The sequence below is a fragment of the Galendromus occidentalis genome, unplaced genomic scaffold (genome assembly GCF_000255335.2).
Source record: "Galendromus occidentalis unplaced genomic scaffold, Mocc_1.1 scf7180000077524, whole genome shotgun sequence".
In the NCBI taxonomy this organism is placed as follows: domain Eukaryota; kingdom Metazoa; phylum Arthropoda; class Arachnida; order Mesostigmata; family Phytoseiidae; genus Galendromus; species Galendromus occidentalis.
The window spans coordinates 1070036-1097954 of NW_003805512.1; the positions used below are offsets into that span (position 1 = coordinate 1070036).

General features: G+C 52.2%; 1 protein-coding gene across 1 annotated transcript; it reads left to right on the plus strand.

Annotated features, from left to right (window-relative positions):
* Positions 1–798: 798 nt before the first annotated feature.
* LOC100898520 (serine/threonine-protein kinase D3-like) lies at positions 799–21132 on the plus strand. Its single transcript, XM_003747707.2, has 4 exons — positions 799–882; positions 15987–16231; positions 17870–19904; positions 20770–21132. Exons 1-4 carry the CDS (start codon positions 799–801, stop codon positions 21130–21132), a joined length of 2727 nt encoding a protein of 908 aa, XP_003747755.2.
* Positions 21133–27919: the final 6787 nt, after the last annotated feature.

A 27919-nucleotide genomic window follows, 5' to 3' on the forward strand; every position in this document is an offset into this window, starting at 1 on the left:
ACCGCCGGATGTGCGGAGCTCCAGGAAGTTTATTCCCCTCATTTTCATAAGTTTCCATGGGCCTTCGAGCCCGCTGTTCGGCTGTGCGGTATCGGGAAGCACCCGAGAAGAGAAAATCATCCGAAAGCTTAGCAGAGAAAAGTTTCTGGAAGCAGCGTTTCGCACATTTCCCTCCGATCGGGGCCTGTGAAGGAACATCTGTTCTTACCGGAAGTCTTGGATAACTTTCGTCATGTTTCCATTCAAACGGAGCGCAAGTTCGAGGAATGGCATGCTATGGCGCGTGTGTACGGAAAGCGCCGGAGATGTTGGCGCGCACGTGCAATGCACGGATCTTGTGCTCCAAGGTGACAGAATGTCCCGGGGACCGATACTTGGATATGCCCCAGTATCGGGAAGCCGCGAGATCCCCGGCTGCCACCACCAACGAGCAGCGCGCTTCCCAATTATCTGCAGTTTTGGAAATATGGATTCGCGGAGCAAGTGGGAACTTCGCTCAGACGGACAGCCCGAAAATCAGTCCGAATCTCTCAGCGTTCCTTCCGGTGAGCTCGATGATTCATCGAGGTTTTGCCTAGATTGCCGTTGGCTGGGGCAACGGGTCGGTCCCCCCGTCACAAATAGGACCTGGAGTCTTCCGAGGAGTCTGAGGCCGCGGAGGAGCAGACAGGCGGTCCGATTAGCAGTTGAAGGGGCGTCCAGCAGGGAGTTCGCTGAAAGGATGGAGTAACGATGACAGGGTGAAGATTTAGATAGGGTTCAATCGGGTCTCGCCTGCGATCCTGCTGCTCGTTCCAGATGTGCTTCTACAAGTGGGAGAAATTTCTTCAGCAGCCGATCACCGAGTTCAGAGGGGGCATGGTCGAATATATCGAATCTATAGTTAGTGATTGGTGATGCTACTCTTCCGCGGAACGGAGAAATATGAGATGGTCGACAATTATCATACATTGTCCTTCTCATTCAAAATTTCAAGCATTGGTGAAGGGATGCCACATGAGCTCTTCGTTCATTCACGACTCGCCGAATCGGTATAAATGAAGTATAATTTTGATATAATTTTGAGAGGAATTCCTGCGGGGCCCACGGTCAATATCAAACCCCTCCCGCGGTAGATTTCGGAAGAGGAGATCAGACAGCGCGATCTCCAAGAAAGAGTACCTGAACGCGAGTCTTGACCCCGATAGTGCTGCCTTGCGAGCAGTTGGTCTGGATAATCGACCAAAATGTCGATCAACAATTTTGTCGCTCTTATTCCCTCGCGGATGTGGAATATGAAATTATTCCCTCTTATTGAGTCGAGAACGTGAGGAATCATGGATCTCACGCAACCGGAACTCGGGTATGTGGGTGCGATCCAGTCATGCACAGGCTTGTTTCACCATCTCTCGCACATCATTGGGAAGTTGAAAAAAATGACGTGATTGCATGGGGTGAACGAACTTAACATCGCCTCCACAACGCGTCCGCATGGCACGTGACCAGGTGTGCTGCAGCGCACCGCACGTGGAACGGTACGACTCCACCCAGAGAAACAGTTCGCTACGGTTCGTACTGCTCCATCGCCTGCTCTTCAATACGGATTTGAGATCTTCTGAAGTGATTGTCCTAGGGTTCCTAAATGTTGACAGGATGTAAACCACCTCGGAGCATTGTGCCGAAGTCTGGAGAGCGTACCATTCGACCAGAGGCGCTCACATGGGGGGGCAAGGGGGCCATAGCCCCTCCCAAAATCCTTCGGTTTCAATGCAGAAGTATGGACCCCGAGAAACCTCGCCATCATTTTTGGTCGTCGCCCCCCCTTCTGGAAAAAAATCCTGTGCACTACCCTGCATTCGACGCGACAGTTGGAAATATTCTCAGCCTGGGGTCGTGTCAGACATGGTATGAAATGGAGGAGGTGGATGTGATATGAGAAGGGATTCACCCGAAGAGTCTGGATTCCCGAGGCCTCTCTCATCACAAGGAGAGAATACACGGCCAGGCTACAAAGTACTCCGGCGGCAAGAGGGAAGGCTTCTGCTGGCATTCAATAGGAGATGGTTCACTATGCCATGTGAAACCTTTTCGAGGGACCTTTCAGAAGCTTCGGCATTCTTCTGAATAATTTGAAAATGTGTTCCAACTTTGCTCTTTCAATGTTCTTCTTCTGTGAACTCGTGGGAACATTTGGTCCTCGATATCGGGTTATGCATCCAGCGTACTCCGCTGGACCCTCATTACGACTGAGGTTGTATCGACCGCCGAGTATTTCCCGAAAAAGACAGTCGTTCCTGGCGGTAGGATGAAGTAAAAGGCCCCATAATTCCACACCAGACTAGTTCGACCAAGTTATGGCAGTCTTCTCGCATCTCGCCGGTTCCGAACTTCTCCAATGCCGCGACCGACTATTCTCCTCGCTCACTCGTCGGTCGTTCGAGCTCGAAGGCGGGAAAATCCACAAAAGAGACGGCCGCTCCACCAGAAGCGGACAGTGCTTATTTCTCTACCGCGAATCACCATCCAAAGAATCAACTGGTGACAGAAAGTTTTCGAGAGGATTGCATGCGGAAATCACAGGAGCAAGGCGACTGGAATGTTCTTGGTGTTGCGGAGAAGCACTTCCACTTGCGAGGTGCTCCATATTAAAACACCGACCGCATCGAATATTCAAACCACCTTGGGAAAAGACCTCTGCAAACTTATTTTGCCTAACAAAAGACGACAAACCTGCATGTGAAATTCAACTCGCCTCGGGCAAGTAAACTGCGACGTCATAGTCCTCGAGGAGGAATATCAGCCGCCGGGAGATATGGAGTGTAATATTTTAGAATAGCGTCAGAGGTTTTCATTAGGCTAATATTCTGGGATCGGGCGCAAGAATCTCATTCTCCGCGTGGTTGGTCGCCGTCATTGCCGCGATTCCGATTCTTCTCTCGAGCCTGGGGAGTAAAACCTCTCGTGCTCGCGAAATTCCGCAGAAGTCTACCTCCGACGTCCGATCGCACTCGGTGACTCGTAACATTGAGACAAATAACGAGTGGAAAAGCAAAAATCGGATGGGGATTGCTGTCTTCTCCAGCGTTGTGTTTCTTCCCTATAGGACTGAGCTTGACAGAAAGCGAACGGGAGACCTCGGTCGACAAAGCCAGTCCATTTGAAGGAACAAGGTTTTCTGGGCTGCCCTCTGTGTTTTTGGATTTTCGAGCATGGCAGTACGCCATCTGCAAGCTCTGGCGAATTCTCCTACCAAAGGATAGAGCGGTTTCTTGCGCGAATTGCTGCCGGGAATTGAGATTGGACTCCGCTGTGGCTTGAATGCGCTCCGCCAGCTCGAGGGCTTCCGCAACGAATCCGATCATCTAATTATTGTGAGTGTCACCTACTCCCACCTCCTGGGCCAGAGACAAGAGAGTTCCCAGATGACCAGCGGGGGGAAGCAGACTCCCGAGTCGAGAAATTCGGAATGCAAATTATTCTGTCCCGAAGCCGGTTCTTTTTTCGGTCCCGGAGCTCATTGGGAGAAAGGGCGCGAGAGTTTCCCCATACGGATTCTCGGACTCGGAGGCCGCAAGAATCCGCCCAGCGCACATTTGCATCAGACGTATATGTTTGCCTTTGCTTTGCATCTGCTCAATTTCGCGCGAACGAACGCCTGGAGTTCTGCGTCTCAGAGAGGTCGGGCCTTCAATCTGTCTGGGGAGAACCTTCACGGGCGCGGGAGAGCTCCTCGCCTCGACGAGAGCTCGAAATGAGTCGATTGAATTACAAATCGATTGTTGACCGGGGAAATGCGTGCTCGTTGTTACTGTAGTCGTTACGGTCTCACCTTCTCACTCTAAATCGTCGATGCAACGCTAACGTCATTCGCTGAACGTCAGTTCAAAAGGGTAAGGCGTTGGAGAGGGCCCCGGCTCGAGCCGCAGCTGAGCGAGGGCACGCGGGCACACTGTTGAGTCCGGAGGAAGGAGCGAAGGCGGTCTCCGTACAGCCAGCTAGCTCATGTACAAACTATGAACGAACAGATCTCCTCGAACCCTGGCAAAGCGCAGAGCATCATCTGAGGTCCGAAGCGAATTCGACAAGCCTCGTTACAGCTGTGGGAATAGAGCGACGTTTGGGCAACATTCCAACTGCAGTGCTTCGCAAGTGGTGGCCGCGTCATCTCAAAATTTTGGCGCGATCCCAACAACGCCCCGCTGATTCGGCACGGTGAGTTACGCGTGCTAAAGTTCGAGCACATAAGTTTTATGATTTCCGCCAGTCTTCGATTCGGGACAATGAGTTGGACCAAGCGCGACGGAGCGGAGTTTGGATTCTCCTTTTGAGAGGAGTTACCTGGACTCATCCGAGGACAGGCTCGGGATCTGACTTCATAAATCATTGCCGCCGAGCAATTTTTACCTGATTGGAATGCCAGAAGATGGGTCTCGCGGCCGTGGACGGAGAATTCAAGATTGGATCGAGCCGACAGTTTGATTTGCCTCTAAGCCTCAGGGATTTCGCCACAACAAGCGGCTGACAAGGGACAAAATCCTATCTGCGCCGGGAAGACTGCGCAAACCTGTTGAGCTAAGACGACACCGCAGCTCTGGCCGTCCCATCCATGAGTGATTTTTGTCGCTGGAAAGCTAGTACTCGGCTGAGAACAAAAACAGTGTTCCACGTGTTTCCGCTCGCCGCGTCCTTCGCCGCATCGTCGGCGCCCATGGAAGAGGTATGAGCCGCAATGTTCCGCAACTATACTCTGTCGGCTGCTCGATCGGCTGATTGCGGCGCGTTTCCCTGTAGATTCTATCTCCATGCAAATTTCGGGTCCCGGAACATGATGGAAACAAATGGGAAAATGATGAACTTTCCGCGTCGTCCGATGGCCGAAATGAAATGTCATGAGTCATGAGGAGTGTGTAATACGAGTCGTATGTACTTGACACATCGTTGTCATCACTGAGCACAACGACGAGCTAACGACGCGACGCCGACACCTTCAGCTCGAATTCTGAGTCCTTGACCCTCGTTCCCGGTCTGCGCAACTAGCCCGGAGAGCACGTACTTCGAACGAGATGTGCAGCGTATGCGGGAACTGATGGTTATCGGCTGCTCGATCCCGACGCTGATGAGAGTGCAACAGACAACTCCTTGGGACTCCGACTATTCTTCGAATCGCAAGATGGGAAAGTAGCCCGGAGCGCCATCGGAAAAGGAGAAAGTTGAGCGATTTTGAGAGAAGCGTCTCTCGGAGAACAATTGTGGCCTTCGTTCTCGTCATGAAAACTGTGTTTTCTGAACGCTTCCGCGTCGGAACCGTTCTCTCCCTCTCTCCAGATACGCTTTCTCGAAAACGTTGGGGTTCTCGAGTGATTCGGAGAACATAAAACTCGGGGGTCGGAGCACAGTAGGAAAAACCTTCTCGCCGTAATTGACGCACGCACGTCACTCACAGAAGTTGGGCACGGCCATGCATGATCATATCTTCTCTCTCGTGCCGAAGTCTTACAACTGTGTTTTCGGACGGTCGGAATGATCTATTCGGAAAAACACTCGAACGGTTTACGGAGCGGCGTGCGGAGCGGCGTGCGGAGCGGCGTGCGGAGCGGCCGTCTCGAGCACGGAGGCTTCTTACGGCCATGTTGTGAGAGAACATTGGAGGAAGAAGTCAGACATCGGACTCGTTGGACGATTTGATCGGTCAGAGACAGATGTCACAGTTCCGAACGAGGCTCGGGGATGTATTCGCGTAAAATGGAAAAATTAAAAGGAGGAAATAGTTCGGTGTAACTGCGGCATTCTGTCCGCTCCCCACAAGGGAACGCTCTCGATCCTTCTCGGATCACAGCGAGATTCGAGGATGACTCCGCCACGACTCGGAGGAGGGAGCCGAAAAGGCTACATCGAGACTCGATATAAGACAATCGATCCGTCGCGTCAATGTTCACGCTATCGGAATGGTTGCGATTTGCGGATATCCCCCTCGATACCTCGCCAGCGGGCCTGACTTCTCTTTGAGGTTTTTCGCGAACATGAGTGCGCTCGGGCCGGGACATTTCCCGGGAGGATCCGACGACGTCGAGTTGATCGACGCTTCGGTGGGATCACACAGAGCAAACGATCTCCGGAGGATTCTACAGCAGGTACATACGCGTGTATCTGCGTCAGTGTTCCTTTCTCAAAGTACGTGTCGCTGCGGGGTTATGCCACGTGAGGATTTCGGAGGGGGGGGGAGGGCGTGATATCTCGCGAATGAATAAGTGGAGTCTTCGTCCCGATTTCTCAAACGAAGCGCGGACGGATGCAATGGGTACGGCGAGCCACTGGTCAAGAAACCTCGAATGTTTTGCTCGGGCTATAGTCGAGGCAACACGGGGATGGGATCCCTACGCCGCGACGCCACTACTCGGAATAGGAGGACCTCCCTCCCAACATCGGGACTCGGGGAATGTTCGAGAATATTATTCCTGACTCGCGCCATAGACAAGATCATGGGCTCGACCGTGAACTTCACCTGATGCTCGCATCTTCCCGGAATTCGACCTTTTCGACGGGATTCCTCCCCGAGACATTCCAACCTCGAGGATTCATCAACAGCTGTCTATTTACTCACTTGCTGCGTGAAATTTCAAAGAGAAATATCGGAGGACGGCGGGGAAAGGAGACTCTCCGGTTTCTTGTGGGGAGCGCTCGATCCGGAAACACCTAGCACCCGATTTCAGGCTTGCTCCCCTCTTTATGGCCATAGAAGACGAATGCATCCGAAAGGACTCTTGCCTCCAAGAGCACGGACGGCCTAAAGGTCGCTGGTCGCCTCGCGAGATCATTAGCCGCATTCGGTTGGCGCGCGATCCCACATATGTACATAGATCGAACCACAACCAGCACAATTCAAGGATGAGTTCACTTCGACCAAGAGACGCATCGGCCGCTCACCGAGGGCTTTTGGGAGTCTTATGCAGGATGATTCACAGACTAAGAATACAACTGTGAGCGTTTGTTTTAATACATGACCGCCTTCGAGCATACATGAGGTGAGGGCCTGTTTGCGCAAAGCTTTCCTCGCATCGAGACAGATTAATTACGCGAGCTTCACCCGGAATGCTCCACTGTCTGTCGGAAGTGTTGTCACCGAGCTCGCTCCCTTGAGATATCGCCGCTGACTGCATGCAGCGCCGCTTCGGAAAATGAAATACCCGGATGGTCGTGCACGCTCGAGCTTTGAGCTGAGTGAGATTCCAGCGTTTTTGAACGTGGCGGCATTAGGTATGAAATTCCTGAGTCACTCCCAGACCAACTGCGAGATGTCTGGCCGAGGAAGAGTTCACAGCCGATTCGGGAGAATCGTTTCAGCCGCGGCAACCTGGCGATTTCAATAGATTCAGCAGATCTGACGCTGCCAACGGATTCGCAATCGGGGATCTTCCTTTCGCATCGAATCTCGAATCTTGAGTGGCGGTGGTGACAGAATTTTGCTTATGGTCCGAGACGAATCACTCGGATCAAGGTCTGAAAATGTGATACCTAATTGATAACGATTGATAGAACGACGCCAAGGGAGAGTACTTCGACACGAGAGTGATTCTCGGGGAGCCCACGCAGAGGCGATGATTTTCTGCGGCAGAAAACACAGGACAGGAGTCACATGATATCGTGCCCCACAACCCCTTTCCTGATGCTCGGATCCCGGGGCTCGTGTCGCTTATACAGAGGAGCTTCATGAAGATACCAAGTTCATCCGCTGTGTTCTGCGACTATCGAGTCGTCATGATAGTGAATGAATCCTTGGCCTGGCGGAGCTCTGCATGCTCCGCCGCTGATCTACTTGTGCTGAATCCCGACGATGATCTTCGGCTCCCTCGCGCGGAGCTTTGAGCAACACGTAGTCGGTAGAAATACCGAATCGAAGTTTCGCATGTAACGTTCCCGCAGAACGTGCATCGGCATCTTCGATGGATGCGCCCCGCCGAGCAAATATCGTCGATCGCACTTAGCTTTCACGATTGATCGACTGCCGAGGCAACCATCGAGCCTGTCCTGCATATCATCCATTTTTCCGGATTACCCGACATTGCGACGTGAATATTGTAGCCGAAGAGGGAAACTCTCGCTCGGCGGATCGGTAAACGGAGCACTGTGGAAGCTTCTGGAAGGGTTCGGCGAAGTTGAAACAAAAAAGAGAGAGTCCCTCCTCCCGCGAGCCGACGGCAAACTTCGGAGCATCGGCCAACATCGGCCAAAGCTTCCACGAAGAAAATGATTCAAGCAGTCTCAATCCGCGATAGGAACGATGAGCATACCCTCGAATCTGAGAGTCGAGCTCTCGGCCATCGTTTCGTTTCTCTGACTTCTTATGTAGATAAAAAAAAGTTCCTGGACGACCAAGAGCTCAGAGCGAGAGGGACGCATTGTTAACGTGGGTTCTAATTCACTTAAAAGCCGGAGAAACAAGTCACTCAACAAGTCCGAGCATGATTGTAGGGCGCACGTCCCTGGATCAGGAACACGGCAGCTCGTTCTGAAATAACTCAGGCCGGAGACGGTACGTTTTTTCACATGGATAATTTTCAAGTCTTCAGATCGAGAGTGCTGGAGGTCGTCCCGATTTTATTCTGTTCCTTAGCCGCAGTGATCAATAATCCAGAATTCATCGGCCTTGGGATATTTGGTATGGAAAGCGGTTGTTACACGGGGATTATGATCGACGGGGACCGATCCTCCCGTGAGATGGAACGAGTAGAGAAATCGGATCTTCGCATTCATTTGAAAATATCCCTCGTGAACCAAATCGGTTCGGTATCAGTCGCAGGCTACGAGGCTACGAGATGCTAGCGCGCTGCTCGTCCGTGCATTCGGCAGTCGATGAGACATACCAGACGGAGGAATTATTAGGTAATTTTCCAATGGCTGGCTCGTTTTCAAAAACAGCCTTTTTGGGGAATTGATTAGCCTGATTAGTAAAACGAGTTCGAAAGATCAGCGCGAATTGGAATCTCTTCGAAGGATTCCATACAATGGCTGGTAGCGGGGCGCAATCGGTCCCGCTGAAAAGAATTTCTGCCCCCTTCCCAGCCAGCAGCAATAAATTATTCGGCAGAAGCGCGACATTTGGTTTTGTGCTCCGAGAGCAGAAGCAGCGGAGCTGCAACGGAATTATTTCCCATATTAAACCCAGCCCCGATTTCAGAAGCGAAACGAGAGAAGATACTTGAAAATGAAATCCGAATCTGTGAATAATTCCGACATGATCCTAGGATATGATGAAAACGGAGTCCTTGCAAGCTTCCCTTCGAAGAGAAGTAGCGTCACTTTGGAACATCATTCCTCCTTCTCGCGAAATTCGAAGGACACGGTCAATACGGTGGGAGAGAGATTTGGAATCAACATTGTCCACGCGAAGACATTCTTCCGAATCTGAGACATTCTCCAACGGAAGCATCAGCCGACGATATCTCACGGAGCTCGATCCGAATCACTGAAGGAATCCCTCCCTTACCATTCGCTTCCCCCTCCCTCCTCCTCTCCCGAGGACCCGGGGGTATCTCGTCCGCCAAGAGAGTTCGATGGAATTTTTCGGTTGACAACTTCAGGGCCCACATAATGAAGGAACGCCTGAATAGTACTCGACCCCCCGTCCTCCTCCGATACTCTACGTTGACAGCTCGACTCGGTGATTCGCAAGACCGTTGTGCGCTCACCTTGTCATGCGAAGATTCACCGAGAGATACTTTGCAGGGGCGTTTTCTTCGACAAGGTCGCTGCGTCATGAATATTGTATCTTTCCGAGCGCCTCTGGCCCGCAAGTTCAACTCGGCGCACGATTGTGTCCGGAACAATGCTCCTGTCTCTCTAGGTGCTTGCTCGACTGTGAGTTCAGAACAAGCCCGAGCTTGGCCGAACGTGAACAAGCTACTCCTCTCCTCCTCGATGCAATTGTGGTGGTGGATGAAGGACAGTCCATCGGTATGCTCACATCATGTGAGCATACCAGAACTCCATACATGTGACTCACATGTATGGAGTTCTGGAATGGGAAAATAAACTATTCACTGGAGTCGGATACCTACCTATCGGTGAGCCTCGATTTCGATGAAAGAGCACAGAACTCTCGTTCCGTCGACCGACTTTCGAATCTACATAGATTCTCAAGGATCAGCTGATCCATCGAGGACTACGCCACCGATGACCAAGAAGACAGTAGACCGTCGACTTGTTCTCGGTTGTTCCCGTGCGGCCGGTCTTGCGGAAGATTGGAATTTGAACTCAACGGAGCCCATCTCGACGAGTGGAATTTCCCCGAGTCCGAAACACACCTCGACGTTTTTCATCACAGGAAACTGAACCCAACGCCAGCGTTCCCCTTTGTTCATTATGGACAACACAGGAGCTTTTCCGTCGAGTAGAAGATATTGCTGCCATCGCTGCCGCCGCCGCCGCACTCGCCGCCGCTGTAGATAATATCCGTGGCAGGGGAGAAGGTTCTCGCTTGCGCTGCAATAAGCTGCCATTATATTTTGGCAAAACGACTGTAAATCATTTATCCATTTGCCAGGGGCAACAGCGTCAGGTTTTCATTATACCGACGACCTTTGTGCATTAGATGAGTTACGAGTTCCTCACGCGGCGGTAATGACGATCCCCACCGTATCATTTTCCTGCTGATCGGAATTCCGACGGTTTCCTCCAACCCCCCTCGAATTTCAACCGAAGGATGCGACCAAGTTCAGGATGCTCATCTCATCACCTTGTGTCTCGAACGACTTTTGAATGTTCGGATCCAAGTCGGGATCCGAGACTTCGGGCCAACGATGATTTTTGAGCGCTACAGCCATGGAGCTGCAATTTCCGCCTAATTGGAGCTCCTTGCTGGGCGTGGACGTGATCGAATCGTAGTAACAGCATGGCTTCCGGAGTAATGATATTATTATACGCTTCACTACGTGGGCTGGCAAAACTCTATTGTTGATAGAGGGAGTCGACGTTGCGAACGAGCGAAAGCGACACAAACGGCTCGATCCGTTGCAAAATAAAGGAAGATCACCGTGTCCACATTCGTTCCTCGGTCACTTATGCATCAAGCAGAGTGCATCCCCTTCACAGCGTCAATATGTCATCCTTGTCGCTGTTGTTCTATCCGTCTGCTTCCGTCCACTTGACGCTGCGCCGACGCCGCCATATGTAGAATTCGGATCCCGCGATACGAACGATTCACAGTAGGAAAGGAGTCGAATCTCCCACAAAGATCTGAATAAGAGTATCGATTGTAAATCTAGGTGCACTTCAGCCAAGGACAAGTATGTCTCAACGATCTCTTGGTAAGTGATTCGGCACTGACTCTCGGTCCTTATGCGACGCGGGAGTGATGACCTCCTTCACGATGGCTGAAGTGGATGCGTAGCGAGCTCCGGGGCAGAATCCTTTCGTGCAAGACTTGGTGCTCGCTTTGAACATCTGTCAAGGGCGTTTTTCCCCTCTGCGGCCACCATCAAAGCAGAGAAAACTCATCAAGGAGCCATGATGGGCGCCGAAGATCTTGGAACACCGTCCCTAAAGACCACGCAGGTGTTTGCATGGTGCATAATTGGGCGAAGCCTCAGAGAAAGAGTCATGGGATTTTTTCCTCTCGTGAGCTCTCCATCAAAATCGCTCATCGAGACTGAACAGCCATCCCGGTCCCGACAGAGCACTGCCCTACGGATCAGCGGAGGAACACGTTCGATTATGGAGTGGGAAATTCGCAGCTGCGAAAAATTCCAATGTAGATCCCGAGAAAGGAAAATAATCTCTTCCCCAGTCTGTGCTTCCGATTGCCAGAGGGAGCTCTTGGAGTGCAGAGCGCGGCTTTAGATGTCACTACGACGACGGCGACGAATACCTGGATCAATTGCTCCGGCTCCGGAAGTTCGGGTTATTTGCTCGCCTCGCAGAACAACCAGTCTTGAGAAGTTCAGTCGGCCGTCGGGATTATCTTCGCGCGATTGAGAATAATGATTCCGAAAGTCGAACCGGAAACGCTTGATCGCTTCGCCTACGGTCTCTGACGAAATCTTTCGGTCGTTCCGAGCGTAACGAAAACAACTCGGAGAGCTTGTTCCTTGTCCGGAATCGACTGAATCGCGAGTAAGGTAGAGAGCCTTCCTTTCTGGAGCGCTTAGAATCGAAGCCGGGAGGCTTTGATGTTCCGGGTCGGACGCTTCGGAGCAGTCTATATCAAGATCGCTCGTGTCGATCAGTTCCTTGATCTCCTTGGGGAAGATCCAATCGTAATCACGACTACACCAGGTAGCATTCCTTCAATCGAAGTCGTCTACGACTCCAAACGGGAGGAGCCTTCCACGACGTGTCTATCCGTATCTCATGACATACTCCCATGGCAGATAACGCCGAAAGAGCGAATCAGCGATCCCACCGTCCTGAAACGAGCGATCCATCAGATCTCTCAACATTTAATTTGAGCTTGGCGTGCTGGAGTCCGCGTGTTTGACTCGTTGAACGTATCACTTGCAGAGGCTAACGACGCCGACGCCCGAGGCACCGGGAGGGTATTCGTTCCAAGCTTTGATTTGCTCCGGAGCTCGTATTTCGCTCTCGTACAATGAGGCGCGATTCGCTAGTTTCCAGTGACCACGCAATCGACGTTTTCGGGACCGGCTCCATAAGCTGAGTTCCCCCGGCCAGCCGTCCGAGAGCGGGATCTCCTCTGAGCTGAAGTTACCGCGACATGAGGGAACGCTGCGAGAGGAACGTCTCCTGCCAGAAGCGACCGAGGACGCTCGTTGGCGTCGGTTCGAGTCTGCCCTTGTCTCGGTCCTTGAACAAACGACTGTCTCATTCCTTCCCTTCTCGAATCCAACGACAGAACGAGAGAGCGATTCGATTTCTCTCCTTTGCTTTATACCTCCGAACGCAGCCATCCGAAAAAGGAGTCTAGACTCGAGAAGGGAAAATCGATTCGAATATTATTTTGTTTCGTCGCTATCGGACGCATGGCGGTGCGACGCTGATCGCATCGAGTCGGGTTAGGCCTTCGACTCCTTGTTGAGGGGTCGCCATCAGGTTGTGTGTTCGCCGCAGCGAGAGCCGAAGCTAGATACTTCGACGCGGCGCGTTATTGACGTTAATCAGCAGAACTTCCCGAAGACGACATCGGCCCGGACCCGATCCCCCGAGCGAACGCTGCGGCGTCAAAAAGAGTGAGATGATCCGCAAGGACTCCGACTCCCAGACACTAGCTCGTCGAACTATCCCCCACCGCGCGTTCTCCGACTTGTCAATAACGCTATATGCGGGAGAACGTTGCGCAAGGTCTCCCCCGGGCACGCGGGATATTGATCCGAGCGTAGCAAGTCATGAACCTAATCGATAGCGACTGCAGCGAGACGTCCGCTCGCAGGAATGGATGCGGAAGAAAAAACATTCCGACGCATCGGGAACAAATCGGTCGATGCTGTTCACAGCTGATCGTTCTTCGAGCGCGGAATGAAACGTTATTCTGTCTGGAAGTTTTTGTGTGGATCATATTCGCAACGCCAAGGCTGCGATATCGCAGACCATTCCATTCCGCGTGACCTTTCCTTCATGTATCCGTCATCAGCAGGGTGGGGACAAGGAAGCGCCCGATTAGAGACTCCTCCTCGGACATCTGATCGAATGCTTTAGATACGTTCTGTGGATGATTGTCGTCGTCTGGCGTCTACCGGACTCGTCACATCGAGAGCGCACAGCATCACGGAGGTGACCGGCTCGGGCCTTGATGAGAGCTAGTATCTAATTGCAAGCACGCTTCAAGTCCCTCATCTCCTGTTTCTGAAACGACGGAAGGACAGCAGAACTTCGTCAGAGTCTTAGATTTCCGCTAGGGAGGGGAGTTGTGGACCAGCTGATTCACCCGAAACTCATGGAACATGATTCTCTATCAGCTGATTGCTCACCACTCGAATTTGTGGTGATGAGGCATGATGAGAGAGGGCCGAGCGAATCTCATCAGTCAGTGGGAGGCCAGGCTCGATACAAACGGGAGCGTTTGCATCCAAAGACAAATGGAGGGCAATCGGAACTCCGCGTCAGTTGCCCCTCTGAGACGGACAGGTTTTTGAAATTTCGGATTAGCTCAAGCTAGAAGTGCTCTCTACCTTGCGGGCAGGCTCGATCATGACGGGGAGGAACAGATCATGGAGAATACTCGAGCCGCCGACGACCGCCCTCGCCGTCGCAGGAGGACTCCGGCGTTCAGGTGGGGGGCAGAATCCCCGAACATGGTCCTCGAGAGCGGAACTTTGCTCCTGGCGTTGGGAGCGGAAGTTTCCATCAATAGCTCCGGATAAAGTTTGAGTCCGGACTTGATATTAAGAAGAGACGGCGCTCTCGAGAGTCATCGGGAGACGAAGGGATCATATCAACATGTGCACTTTCAGCCTAGCCGGGGGTAGCTCCCAGAAGAGCGCATTAGAGTCAGTAATCATTAACGAGGGGAGAAACAAGACTAGAGACAGCGTCTCCTCTAAGGACGATAGCCACATATTTCCTCCCATGACTTGCGGCCGGAGTTTCGCTAAGGCGCAAAAACACCGCCCGCTGTCATTGAAATATTGAAGGGGGACGGGAGCCGCACTGGGCGCGGGATTTCCCGGTTCGTGCCTACATCATTCGAATCGACGTCATGTTGGGACAATAGCATGATATCGGGAAGTCAGTTTTCTTGATGATGATGAAAAAAAGCATTAGCGGAACGAGAAGAGCGGCAGCACCGCGAATAAATATATAATTCCATAGTTAACAGCGTCATAAAGAAGTAGGCCGTTACAGAGGGTCACGCTCAATGAGAGCCATCAACACTGTCCCGACCAAAAACAACACCACTGTAATTCCATGCTAGTCGTCCGCACTCACCGAGTCGAAGTCGGCTCTTGAGAAAGGACTCGCAAAGCTTACTCGAGCGCCAGTGCAGAGCAGTGCGTAGAAAGGTGCGTCTAATAAGTTTCCCGTCCTACCGGTGCGTTTCCGCGTATCGGTGACTCGCCCACGTCCTTTTTGCTTCGGCTGCCTGTGCGTAAGCCGACCGAACGGTGCGCTCGTCCAGTTGTCAGTCCGTCTTGAACTCTTCAAGACGGAATCAGGAAAAGCCTCCTGATGAGATTCCCGAGCTCGCAGCCACAAAAGGGATCCCCCGTCACCCCAGCCCCCCTCTGACTGAGTGCTTGGCGTCGGTCGGCGACGACGTCTGCCGAGGGACGGGTCAGGCCTGTCCGACGTCCGACAGGAGGGCTCTGCCAAGACCGACATAGACTCGGCCAAGGACTCAGCCAGCAAGGTAGAAGGCAAACTGAGGGACTAGCCGGTGAGAGGTAAATCGAAAAGTGTTTGCTGATCGGAGCGGGCTGGACGGAATCAAACAGAGACTCGCTTTCCGTGCTCCCCAACGCTGGGTCTGAGCGGGAGAGAGAAAAATTTTCCCCGGCTGGATCCTCACGAAATTTCGATCCGATGGAGATCTCTATGTTTTCGTAGAGCTCGACGAAAAATTCTGATCCCAACGGGAGCTTGTCTACCAGCGCCGTGGTCGACGCCCCGAATAGCTCGCTGAGTGAGCCTATTTCGGTCCCTGCTCTTGGCTCGATGTCGAAATGTCGATGACTACGAGACGGCCCCAATAAGTAGCTCCGACGAAGGGAGAATTATTGTCAAAAGGTTCCGTGAGAGCTCCGAACAGCTGCGCTCCTCTCACGGCAGACTCTCGGGCCTCAATGAAGCCTCGCTAACCGATTCAAAGTTTCTTTTCGCCCAGCACATGTTCTCGTTTCGATTCCCCGGGAACTACGAATCTCTCCTTCTCAATACTAGATTTTTTTCACTTTCACGCGAGGTTACGCGTTGGGGGAAATCTCCAGCCTCCTTTCTCTCAGCTAGGTACCTAGACGGAATATCACGAGTATTTCCCGCTCGACGAACGAATTCTGGAGCGGATACGAGTCCCTACGAATATGTCTGGCCTTCTCTAAAGGGGATTTATTTGCTTGCAGATGAAGACGACGGACCTTCCGCTCCTCAACATACCGTCAGTGGTCAATTTCCAGATGCAGTTAGGTCTCACCCGAGACTCCGTGAGCATGGAGATCCCGGAACTGAATTTGAAGTCTCTGAAGGATCTCGCATGCAATTTCGTCGATCGTAAAGTGCCTGAACATGGTCTGAATCGACTCCCTGAGAGGTTGATTCTCCTACGACATGACTACTCCTCGGAGAATATTCTCCTGCCAATTAACTGGTACGGATAATTATTGTCATAATAATCACCGAGTCCCGCCATCAAGTAGCTAGAACCTTCGTTCCCCCTGTCGTCGCAGTCGTAGCTTCGGTCTTTGCCAATGCTCTCGAGCAAGCATCGACTAGTGCGCCGACTCTACTCATGGGATTTAAGGAGGCCGACGATTTCTGTCGGCCCTCGTGTGACGCGAGTGACATCCATTTACGGCAGTTAGTGCAATTAGCTCTCTGAAGGGAAGGATTCTAAGATTAGAGAAACACTTTCGAGACGAGAGCGGAATCGAGCTTCGCAGTCAAGGAATCATCTCAGCGTTCGGAGAATGACGAACTCTTCCACGAGGAGAGGACGCTCGCCGCCGTCGGCGTCGGTTGGGCGAACGAGGCGCGGCATCGACCGCGGTTTCAACTCTACGTTCTCCTTATTACCAGGAGAGCGCCGAAGACATGTGTGTAAACAAGCCGCCAGTCGAGGCGAAGGAGCTTGAATGGGGTCCCCGGCGGGGGAGTGCGGGCCCTAGATGAATGCACCCAGGGACGACAAAAATGCAGAGAACATGGTTCCTAACGAAAATATTCACCACGAGGAAATCTCGAGAAGAGAGTTTCGAGCTTCTGCTCCGATTCGTTGGGAGAGTTCTTGAGAAAGTTCCATGTCGGAAGCTGCATCGTACATGCCTCCGACGGAATGGAAGATGATCGTGACGGAAAGAGCGAGTCCCTCAATCCCCTCATCCCGAGCCCTCGAATTCGGGCTGCATCCGTTAGTGGGTGTAGCGTGAGTCCCTCCTGCTTATATAGGCTTCACGGACCGAGCAAGTCGCATTCCTCGAGTAATTAGGTAGGTCCAAGAAACCTCTCCCACTAGTTGTTCATGCAGATTATACTGTGAATTCGAGATCGCGTACCAGGGAAATTCAGAGCACACGGCAAGTACAATGCCGGCGGCCTGAGCACCTCCACAGGAGCGGCCTCCGCAACGAATTACCGCGCATTCAATCAACTATCCAATCCCGGGGAAACAGGAAAACGACCGGAGACTGAAAGACGGACGTTGACAAACAGGCCCCGCACTGACAGGCAGACGGTCCATGGCGAGCAGACGGACGCGATATATACGAGGGTTTTGCTTGGCGATGCTTTAATTTGGTTCGATGTTTGCTCTTCCCATCCTTTCCCTCCCGAAGGCCGAAATCGTCGGTTAGACGCGAGGCTCACTCGCACCTTTAATAATAATCTATTGAGAGAGGATCTACTTACCAACCCGCAACTGAGGCGACGACGGCGAGCCGAGAGCGTCCGCGAGGCTAGAGCAGCCGCATGCAAAAAGCGGACGAGCAAACCGAGTTGGGCAGAGGCATTCCATGAATCCAATTAGGTGGTCGCTTGAGAACACTATACCATCATCGTCGAGCTAGGGGATGGACTCCCTCTGTCGTCGACCCGACCGCGGAATCCTCGCCAACGGGACGATGCTCTGGCCGTCCTTCCCGCCCCCGTTCCAGATTCCCGCAGCCGCGGAAACGCCAAATCTGGCATCGATCAGAATAAAATGCGCCGTGATGAATCACCTGACGAGGACGGCGCGGCGGGACAAAAAAACGCGTTCGAAACTCGAATAATTCGGAACTTTTTTTTCCAGCATCTCCGACATATCCGAGGGCACAGTTGTCGAAATCGTTCTCTCCTCGAGAGATCTACCGGAGGACAACGTCGACATCCGGCCCCATGCTCTGAACGTACACAGCTACAAATCACCTACATTTTGCGACTTTTGTGGAGAGATGCTTTTCGGCCTCGTACGCCAAGGTCTCAAATGCGAGGGCTGCGGTCAAAACTATCACAAGCGCTGCGCCTACAAAATCCCGAATAACTGCACTCATATCAAGCGGCGACGATCGTCGTTTAGTTCATTGCTCTTCTCGCCGACGAAGTCTTCGGGCGGCGACTTTTTCAAAGAAAAAAGCGCAGTGCATCGAACCGCGTCCGCGGCGCCGTTCATCGACGACCACAATGCCTTGCTCTGTACTCCGAACCTCAAAGAGAAACGTCCCTCGCTCAACATGGGACGACCCGTCTGGGTCGAGAAGGAGCTCGCGAACAAAATCCGCATTCCGCATACGTTTCTCGTTCATTCGTACGGAAAGCCGACAGTCTGTCAACACTGTCGGAAGCTCCTTAAAGGACTCTTCCGCCAGGGACTACAGTGCAAGGACTGCAAGTTCAACGTTCATCGCAAATGCCTCGATCGGATTCCGATGGACTGTCCCGGCGAGGCCGAATGGGCGAACGAAGAGCCGTGCGAGGCCGAAAACGCCGAATACATGCAAGGCGACGACACCGACGACGAGCCGGAAAGCTTCACGGCACCGCCGACAGTCGACATCACGCCGCCGCCGTGCGCCGTACCTAAAGTGGTTACGAAAGTCCTCCAAGCGACGGGATCTCAAGATTCCGGCTCGGAGCAGGACGAACCGAAAGCCAATAACGAAAACTCGAATTCAAGCAATATACCTCTGATGCGAATCGTGCAATCGGTAAAGCACACGAAAAAGGGCGGCCAGAGCATCGTCAAGGAAGGCTGGCTCATGCACTTCACGAACAAAGACTCCTTCAAACGCAAGCATTTCTGGCGTTTGGATACCAAGACGTTGACGTTGTACCAGAACGAGGGAAGCACAAAATTCTTCAAAGAAATACCTCTCGACGAAGTTTTAGCCGTCGAGCCCTGTAAAGACAAGGAGGGTCGAGGCGCCTACTGTCTCGAGCTCAAAACGAAAAACTGTACCTATTTTTTCGGGTCGGAGAAGGACATCAGCTGGGAAGTGGCGATCCGTCAGGCGTTACTGCCGCTCATGGCCACAAAGGAGAACGTCAAGGCCGAGGACGGTGCCGACGCCGAGAGCCCCGCAGACGACGGGGACGACGATCCCTCACAGGACATTAGTTTACATTATCAAATATTCCCCGAGGAAGTCCTCGGCTCGGGACAATTCGGCATCGTTTACGGCGGAGTGCATCGTAAGAAAGGCCAACAGGTCGCCATAAAAGTGATAGACAAGCTGCGTTTCCCGCATAAAGAAGAGGCGGCACTCAAGAACGAAGTTCAAATCCTGCATAATATCCAACACCCAGCCGTGGTGAACCTCGAGAGAATGTTCGAGACGCCCGAACGCGTTTTCGTCGTGATGGAAAAACTCAAGGGCGATATGCTCGAGATGATTTTGAACTCGTCGAAGGGACGATTGCCGGAGCGAACGGCCAAGTTCCTCATCTATCAAATCCTGGTCGCGCTGCGCCATCTGCACGCGAAAAACATTGTTCATTGTGACCTGAAACCGGAGAACGTTCTGCTCTCGACCGACTCGCAGTTCCCGCAGCTGAAACTCTGCGATTTCGGCTTTGCGCGAATTATTGGCGAGAAGTCATTCCGTCGGTCCGTTGTGGGCACGCCAGCCTACCTCGCCCCGGAAGTTCTCCGCAACAAGGGCTACAACCGTCTTTTGGATATGTGGTCAGTGGGAGTCATCATTTACGTGACCCTTTCGGGAACGTTTCCTTTCAACGAGGACGAAGATATCAACGATCAGATCCAGAACGCCGACTTCATGTATCCGCCTCTGCCCTGGAGAGAGATTTCCAACGAGGCCATTCATCTTATCAACAGTCTCCTGCAGGTGAGTCGAGTCGATGACATGTCTCTCTGCCGGATGGGATTCATGGCCTCGAGCTTTCCGGATCCGCCAGAAACTTTCCAATTCCGGCAAGATATGTTTGCAGCTTAGGTGAGACTCGTCCGCTACACAGACTAGAATCTCGATTCAGACCTTGAGACTGCAGAGACATAGAGAATCTCCGAGATTATTCTGACGTTGGATTAGGCTCCTCTGTGCAGTACGGGGATCCGATGAATCTTTCATTCATCGCTCATTCATAATGACTCGCGCTCCTTGATCCGCCTGACTCGGAACTCCTGGGCAAGACGCAGAGGGAGCGGCTCGCTCATGGAGTCTACGCTCTGTATAGTATTTGGGATCAATAGCAATCGCCCCGATGACACCCGGGCTACATAGGTCCCGCGCCTCGAGCGGCGTCTGACCTTTTCCGATCTCGATTGGACGCCCCGCACTTGTCACCGAAACTCGTTCGAACGTCAGTCCACATGCGGAAAGAAGGAATCGACATTATCCTTATTCCTATCGGAGCTTCGTCCGGCCTCCAAGGTCTATTCGCGCTGCTATCTATTAGGAGTTGGGCATGTTCTTATACCGGATGGATTCTCTCAAGTAGACGGAATATCCTCTGGAACTGGTTCCCTGGCCATTAGAACGATTGGAGACGAGATTTCTCGCCGCTTGTTGGTTTCGGAGGCTTGTCTTGCCCTCTTCGTCTTCTATTCTTCTCCGTAGAGAATTCTCGGAAAGAATTGCGTTGCCGGGAATCATCGGACGTCCTCACCTCGAATGCAAAGAGGGGAAAAGGGGGTGGAGGGTGGGGGGATTCGGACGATCGATAATAATCGTACCTCTCTGTCCGTTTCAGGTAAAAGTCGCAAAACGCTATACGGTCGACAAATCGTTGGCCCACTCTTGGTTGCAGGACTACCAGACATGGCTGGACCTCCGCCGTCTTGAGGCGGAGGTGGGAATCAGGTACTTGACCCACGAGTCCGACGATCCTCGATGGGAGAAACATCGGCAGGTCTACAATCTGGAGGAGCCGCCTCCTCCACCTCCTGCCTTCGCGGAGGATTCCGATTCGGGTCGAGGACTCCTACAGCCCCATAGAACTTCATCTCATCAGAACCTGAGGCAGATGCTGTCTATCCAGCCGGAGCTAACGGAACCTGCACCTCAGTCGGGCGTCACGGCGAGTCTCAGCTGCAACAAGCTTCGGAACATCTAAAGTTTTCCCCAAGAAGGCTGTTACGGCTGGGCATGCAACGAAACGGGACAGCTACAAGGGAACAAGGAAGACAACAAAGCCACAATGTTCCCGGGGATCGTTGCGTCCGTCGTGTGCAGGTAACCAATGTGGACAATCATGTGCGCACATCTATGATGGCCCGGTGGCGGAGTGCGTTCTTTCACGCAGGAGGCTCTAGCTTCTGTTCGGTCCGGCTCATCGATTAGGAGCCGACGGATACAGGTGCTCCGCTGTACACTCGGAGGCGAGCAGCGCAGAAGGAAGAACTTTTTACTCTCTACCATTGTCGCAGGTTCCATTTTCTCACGAAACTCAATCTACGCATGAAAATTTGTGGCCATGCATCGATCGTTTCAGCTCCGGAACCGAAAATGTTTTCCATAGTTCTCGGATCGGAGTCCTGGAGTGCAGTTCCTGAATCTCCGGAGAGGGCAAAAGTCTTTTCTAGTCAGTTGTTGTTGTCCTTTCGAATTCTACGATGTTTGTAGATTCTCTTCTCGCTCAATCCTAGAAGGATGACGGGTAAAAGGGAGCACCCCCGACGGTATCAGCGAACTCCAGTTAGCCGAGGACGAAACATCGATCCATCGAAACCTTCCATTCTGAGATTCTGCATGGCTGGAAAGCCCATATTCTTCTCTTTTGAACTCTCAATCTCTTTCCTAAGACACTCGTTTCATCCGAAGGCTCCGAAGTATCTTCCGGGTAGCTCTCACGGAGCCTATATGATTAATGATTACGAAGCAGTTCTGATGACTACGATAAGTATTATATTCAGCGCGTGTCGCTGGCGACGATGGATATCGGCTGGCGGGACGGTCGTCTGGCGGATCTCGTCGGTACGATTCGACAGCCTATGTTATTACCTGATTGTGAAAGGACATGCTCATTGGACAATCTAGCTGACTGGCCGAATCGACGCGACTTAGAGACGAGCTCATGCGGTCTACGAACCACCTTCGAGCCCACAAAGTCAGTTTTTAAAGGTTACAAGGATCAATTTTCAAAACTTCCCATAGGCCGTCGTCAGCGGGCTCATCTGAGTGAGTGAGAGTCTGTAAGTTGAGACTAGAGCGAAGATATCGTGTGGCTGAGACGTGCTAAAAATTGAGAAACCGCGCGACCGGGGCTCATCAAGTAACTTATTCATATCAAGCTTCCCGTTCTCTCGGCAGCAGTGGGAACACCTGAAAGCATGCATACGGGGTGGATCCGCGGCACGCCCATTTAGATCGAAATGAGCGTGACGGATCGCGTGCGTCGCATTGAAGATTTCGGAATGGAGCAGCTGATGAAATTGACAGGGAATTGGGAAATTTCCTTCTGTGGGGAATTACGAGATCGGTCGACAAGAAGTGTGATACGCATTGTTAGGAAATACGGCTAGACACCACCGTGAAAAACATACGTCTCGCGTGATTCACTGAGACACGCCTGAGCGATGCTCGATGTTTATACATACAGTTGACCTTCACAAATGGACCATTTTACTAAGGACTGTTGAGATCTTATAGCTTATTAGTTATTAGATAATTTACAGAATCGCGTCTGGAAAATCCCGGCACCGGTGGGGAAATTTCACTGAATATTACGTTCAATTGCCGGGGGAGCTGCTCCCGTCATACGAATCACGGTATGAATGAGTTTCGAATCCCGCAGTCTATCTCGAATGCAAAGATCAAGTTGTCTAGGCAAAACGAGGATACTAAAATCAGAACCTCATGTGTATCTTTAACCGCATCGATATCATCGAAGGATCTTGATCGGAAACATCGGGGAAAGTCATGAAACCAGAGTTTGTGAGTTGCCGTTCGAAGCGACGCATGGAAGTTGCACGGCACCAGATACCTGGTCAGTTCAAACCTGTACAGTTCGTCCCTCGTAATCTCTAAATCACTATTTCCACATCCATTCGATCTCGCCTTCCTATCTGTAAAGTTCATCATTCCATCTTTCTTGTTCAACCAGGAATATGGCCCTAATATCACAGGATTTGTTACCGGAATTCTGCGGAATAAAAAACCTCCATCGAAGAATGCGAACTCTTCATTCAATTTTGTTTGGTGTTTCTTCCACAGAAGCCCGCCACAGAGCGGGAAATCGCGGAAAACTCTCGAGAATCAGAATACCCTTCCAATTCGTTTTTCTCCGCGAGCGTGAGGATTCAATGTGGCCCAAAATCGCAGCGCACTCCTCATTTTGACCTTATGAAGCGCAGCCCTCTGACGTACTGACGGATCCGGCCTCAAGTCAACGAGCATCCTGCAGCGTCTCTAGGCTCAGCCGGGAAATCGGGGACGATCGGGAGACAAATCGTAAGGAGAGCGATCCTCGGGCCATCTCACGATCGCCGATCCGGGCACCTAGTTTGAACGCCTCCGCAGCGAACCGGTGAGAGATGAAATTGAAACTGAGGGAATTCCGTGTCTGATCTGTTCCGGCAAGAACCGCTCCCCTGCCCCTCAAGTCAAGTGTTCTTCCTCTACATCCGATAAAATACCTCTCATAGAATCCGAGAGATTTCAGGGAGTGAAGATCCGACTGCGACTCCTGACTCCCCAATCTGTTTCCCGCGTGAAATCCAGGGTTTTGCAAACGACCCCGGTATTTTCTTCTCGAGGATTTGCATAGTTTGCGAGCAGGTTTGAAAAGAGGCACGGTGCGTGCCCGGGTGCCGACGAAGCTCAGGATCGGTTCAACATCGGAGGCAAGCTCGTGATTATTTTATGCTGGACTCTCCTTTAGACGATGCGGAGCACACAGAAGCTCCTCATTTGATGTTGAGACTTTTCCCACTGAATATTACACAGCCTGCAAGGTCGAGTGTCGCCATCATCGATAGACCTCATCGACACTCGCATCCGTAGGCTGTACGAAGACCACTTCGATCTTCGAAGATTGGAGCCAAGAGACGACTGATTAATTTGTCGTCATGGTTCGGGGAAAGCCTGACGGATGAACTTCTGTGGACGGAGAGCGGGCATCTCCTAGCGGACGGGACAGAATGAGCTCCTTGGTGACGACGCGGCGGATATCCGCGGTAGCGAGTTTATCCAGATGAATGGTTGCTCCCGCGCCCCTAATTGACCCGAAAGAATTTCCGCGCACGGAAGGCTGACATGCAGACGTGCTCATCCTGAGCTCGTTGCGTCGCGCTATATTGGTAGACGAGCTCTTCATGATTAGGCTCGCTCCACACCACAGAGCGGTGTTCCGAGAATGATTCGGCTCGCCTTAAGAATCTCGAGCGCTCGTTTCCGACCGAGACTGTCTGCAGCAGAAGATTGGTCGAATCCGCTCACGGCACGCTGTCTGGATGAGTTCAATTCGCTCATGGAACGATTTCTAGGGCGCTGCCGTTCGCAATGAGTTTCCTGGACAATAATTTCACTCGAAGTCTTCTACGAGCTCCCTCCGAGAGATAATGCGCGTCGCGTCAACTACTTCGGAATCACGATGTTGGTATTCGTGAGCATGGACTCGGATAAAATGCTCCTGAACTCTTCACGCATCGCTTCGGTTTCGCTCCGATGAGCACGAAGCGAAACGAGTCTCGTTCACTCTGAGCATTCCGCTCCGAGAAGCTCTTTTGCGACAATGAATGACGTGGACGCGACTTCATGCGACCCAGGAGCGGAATCTTTAGATGCGCAAAGAAATTCCTACATCGGAAGGACTCGTTCACGCAAGTCCTAATGATCGATAGACCGACGGCTCGAATTCGGAGTGGATATGTTTCGCAATTATTGGTTTCCCGGAGTACCATACACCGAATGCTTTTTGTGCGGAGGCCTCGAGCACAATTCGACGCTCGGAATGAAGGCGTGCGGAAACAACCGCTTCTCCTTTGGACAAACTTCCCCTTCGAAAAGAAAACAAACTCTAGAGTCTAGAAAACTTCCCGCGGAACACTGTGGGCTCCCGTCCCCGCCCGGCTGTGAGTTGACAGCTGGAAAGGCGTATGACGAGTGACGCATCATTCCTGAAGAGCGAATGAAGAAGTGTTTCGAAGAAGGGCACACATTCTCTGCCTCATGTTTAATTTATGTAACGTTCCGCTGCTCAGCGGAGATGTCCGCCCTCCGGTGGAAACGACGGAACGCTCTGAGAGGACTCATGCAAGTTTCATTCGAGCTGTTCTTGAAGGCCCGTAATAACTTCCAGTCCTTCAGACGAGAATACCTAATTGGAATAGGAGACAGGCTCAAAATCTCGGGGGAACTGTCTGGACCATCCTGGCTTCTCGTTTCGAGCATCTCTCCGTTCGGGTCGGAGTCGACTGGATTCGGAAATCGAGTGAGGCACGGAGCTCGGATGGAAGTTCTGTCTCTCAGGCGTGTCACCTCCTTCTGGTCGGGGGTCACCGCTCTTGCAGCTCATCGGCGGAGAGAAATCTCCTAAGAGACTCCCGGTTCGTGCGTCGCGTGCGTTCTCTACATGGTAAGCAAGCATGGGAAGATTGGACCATTGTGGAGAGACTGCCACCCGCAAGAATCGAGGACGCAAATGTTCTCGGAAGGATCATTGACAGGACCTGACTATGATTCCAGCGGCCTGCATCGCAACTTGCGGAATCTCTCTCCGGGCGTCATCCCTTTACGGTAGCGCCGACCACAGTGACGTCGGGCGACCATTCGCCAAAAAAAAACACCCGTGTCCGACGCAGAGGACGAGGTGCTTCGCGATGAATCGGCTTATCGAGGAGTTTTTCGATTGATTCAGCTCTCTAAGGGTTTGCAACGGCAGATTTATGTCTCGAGGTTCCAAATTAGCGAAAACATCGGCTGAAGCGACACGACCAACAGTGGGCTCCGCCTATTCCAATGGCTCTGACGGCGGATCCCGATGTGCCCCGATCGGCACACTTCGCTATATCAGGGCTTCCAATTGAACTGTAACGTGCGCGGGGTCTTCACGACGTGGGTCTTACCGATACGATCTCTGAATGAGAGGATAAACTAGCCGATGAGCTCACGATCTCCCCTGAAACTTCGCCTCAGCATGCGGATCTGGAGGGTCAACTCCGCAGAACTTCAATCGGAAACCTCGCATCAGCGGCGCTCGTGAAAGAACAGCTTGACGGTCTTTTTGTGCATGAATATTAACCCCAATGGTTCATTATGGGAAAGGACGAAAAGGAACATCCGCCTCACCGACGGGGATCCTCATCCCTGGTCCAAAAGCCACGAGAGTAGCTCCAGTCATGTCCAACGGAGGGCATTCCACATCCATTATGGACCTTTTTATCATCACGAGCCCGAAACCACAGGAGATGTCCGGGACCAGGGCAGACTCGCCTGATTGCGCGTTGAGCGTTCTGACCCGGGAATCACCTACACGCATCAGCATCTGAAGCAGAACACATACGCGTCTCCAGTTTGCGGGAGCGAGTTAGAAAATCATTGTCCCGCCGCAGCCTCATCATTCCGATGGGAAGCCCGAATATCCTTGAGCAATAATTCACGGTCTTGGTATCAAACCTGGAATATTCAACATCTCTGGTCGGGATCCCACGGCACGAGAAGATATACTCAATCGCAAATCGATCAGTGGAGCGAGAGCTTCGAAGCGCGGATAGATTATGATAAAGCGCGGAAACGCTCACGCGGAAGGTCGACTTGAGTTCGACGTTGAGTTCGCTCACTGTTCCGGTGGGAACCGTTCAAATAATTGTGTCTACCGTCAGCCTGCGCTCAAAAAGAACGTGGGGCTCATATGAAGAAAACGGGGAGCTCCGCTAAGAGACGGCTGCCAGGAAGACGGCGGCTGTCAGGCTGCTCATTGAATTCTTGCGGTTGCTGAGCTCCGCTCCGGGGAGCTCTGCGCTTCTAAGATCTAAGTCGTAATTGAGGGTAGAGCAAGTATATAATATCAGGTAGCGGCGGAGAACAGACACGGGGAGTCCTTTTGCAAGAGGCTCATCACTTGAACCGCGGTCAGGACGTTTTTCCGGCTCCCCTCGACTGTCAAGCGGTTTCACGGATCAAAAAATCAAAAAAAAAATTGTGCTCTGGAACCACGGTCGCGAAGGCTACCGAAAGATCTCAGTCTTGTTGTTCTTATTCGCCCCGATCGAGCGGTGGATCGGTCGTAGGTTCGATTCGTGGAACCGATGCATGCCGAAAACCTGTGGAGGCTTGCAGAGATTTCGGAGCATGGCTGGAAGGGAACAAGGAGGAGTAACGTCAACGAAACTTTTGCGGCGGCACGGCCGCGTGCATGATTGACGGAACGCTATTTACTATTATAGGCCAACACTGAAGTACCTTGGGAACTAGGCGAGCGCGCCGAGGCCTGGAGACCATTTGGCGTGTGCCGTTGTTCAGTGCAGAGTTCGTGGCTGGCGTGTTTCGCACAGAAGGCCGAGTTCTCACTCATCGCGCCCGTTTGGGGAGAAGCTGGCTCTCGCAAAAGGACGGCACGGAGGGCGGGAGCACCCTCGTTTTCTGGGAAAGAGATTGTTTCCATCTTGAATCTAAGCAGCCGCCGACCTACGGGCACGCGTTACTTGCAGGCGGCGCCGGCGTCATATTTTCGCGAGAACGTCCTTGTGGCGTTGAAAGCCCTGATGACTCCAGCATTTTCTCCTCGTTGTCGCGGACGGGCGCAATGAGACCCAAGGCGAGACCCACGGGGAGGAATATATCACTGATACAGCTCAATGAATGACCGATTTCGGAGGGTCTTGAAATGACCGATGCCGAAAAAAAATGTTCCATTTTTTCCGTCAGGGAAGGCTTCTCTCGCTAAGGGTTTCCTGTATGTA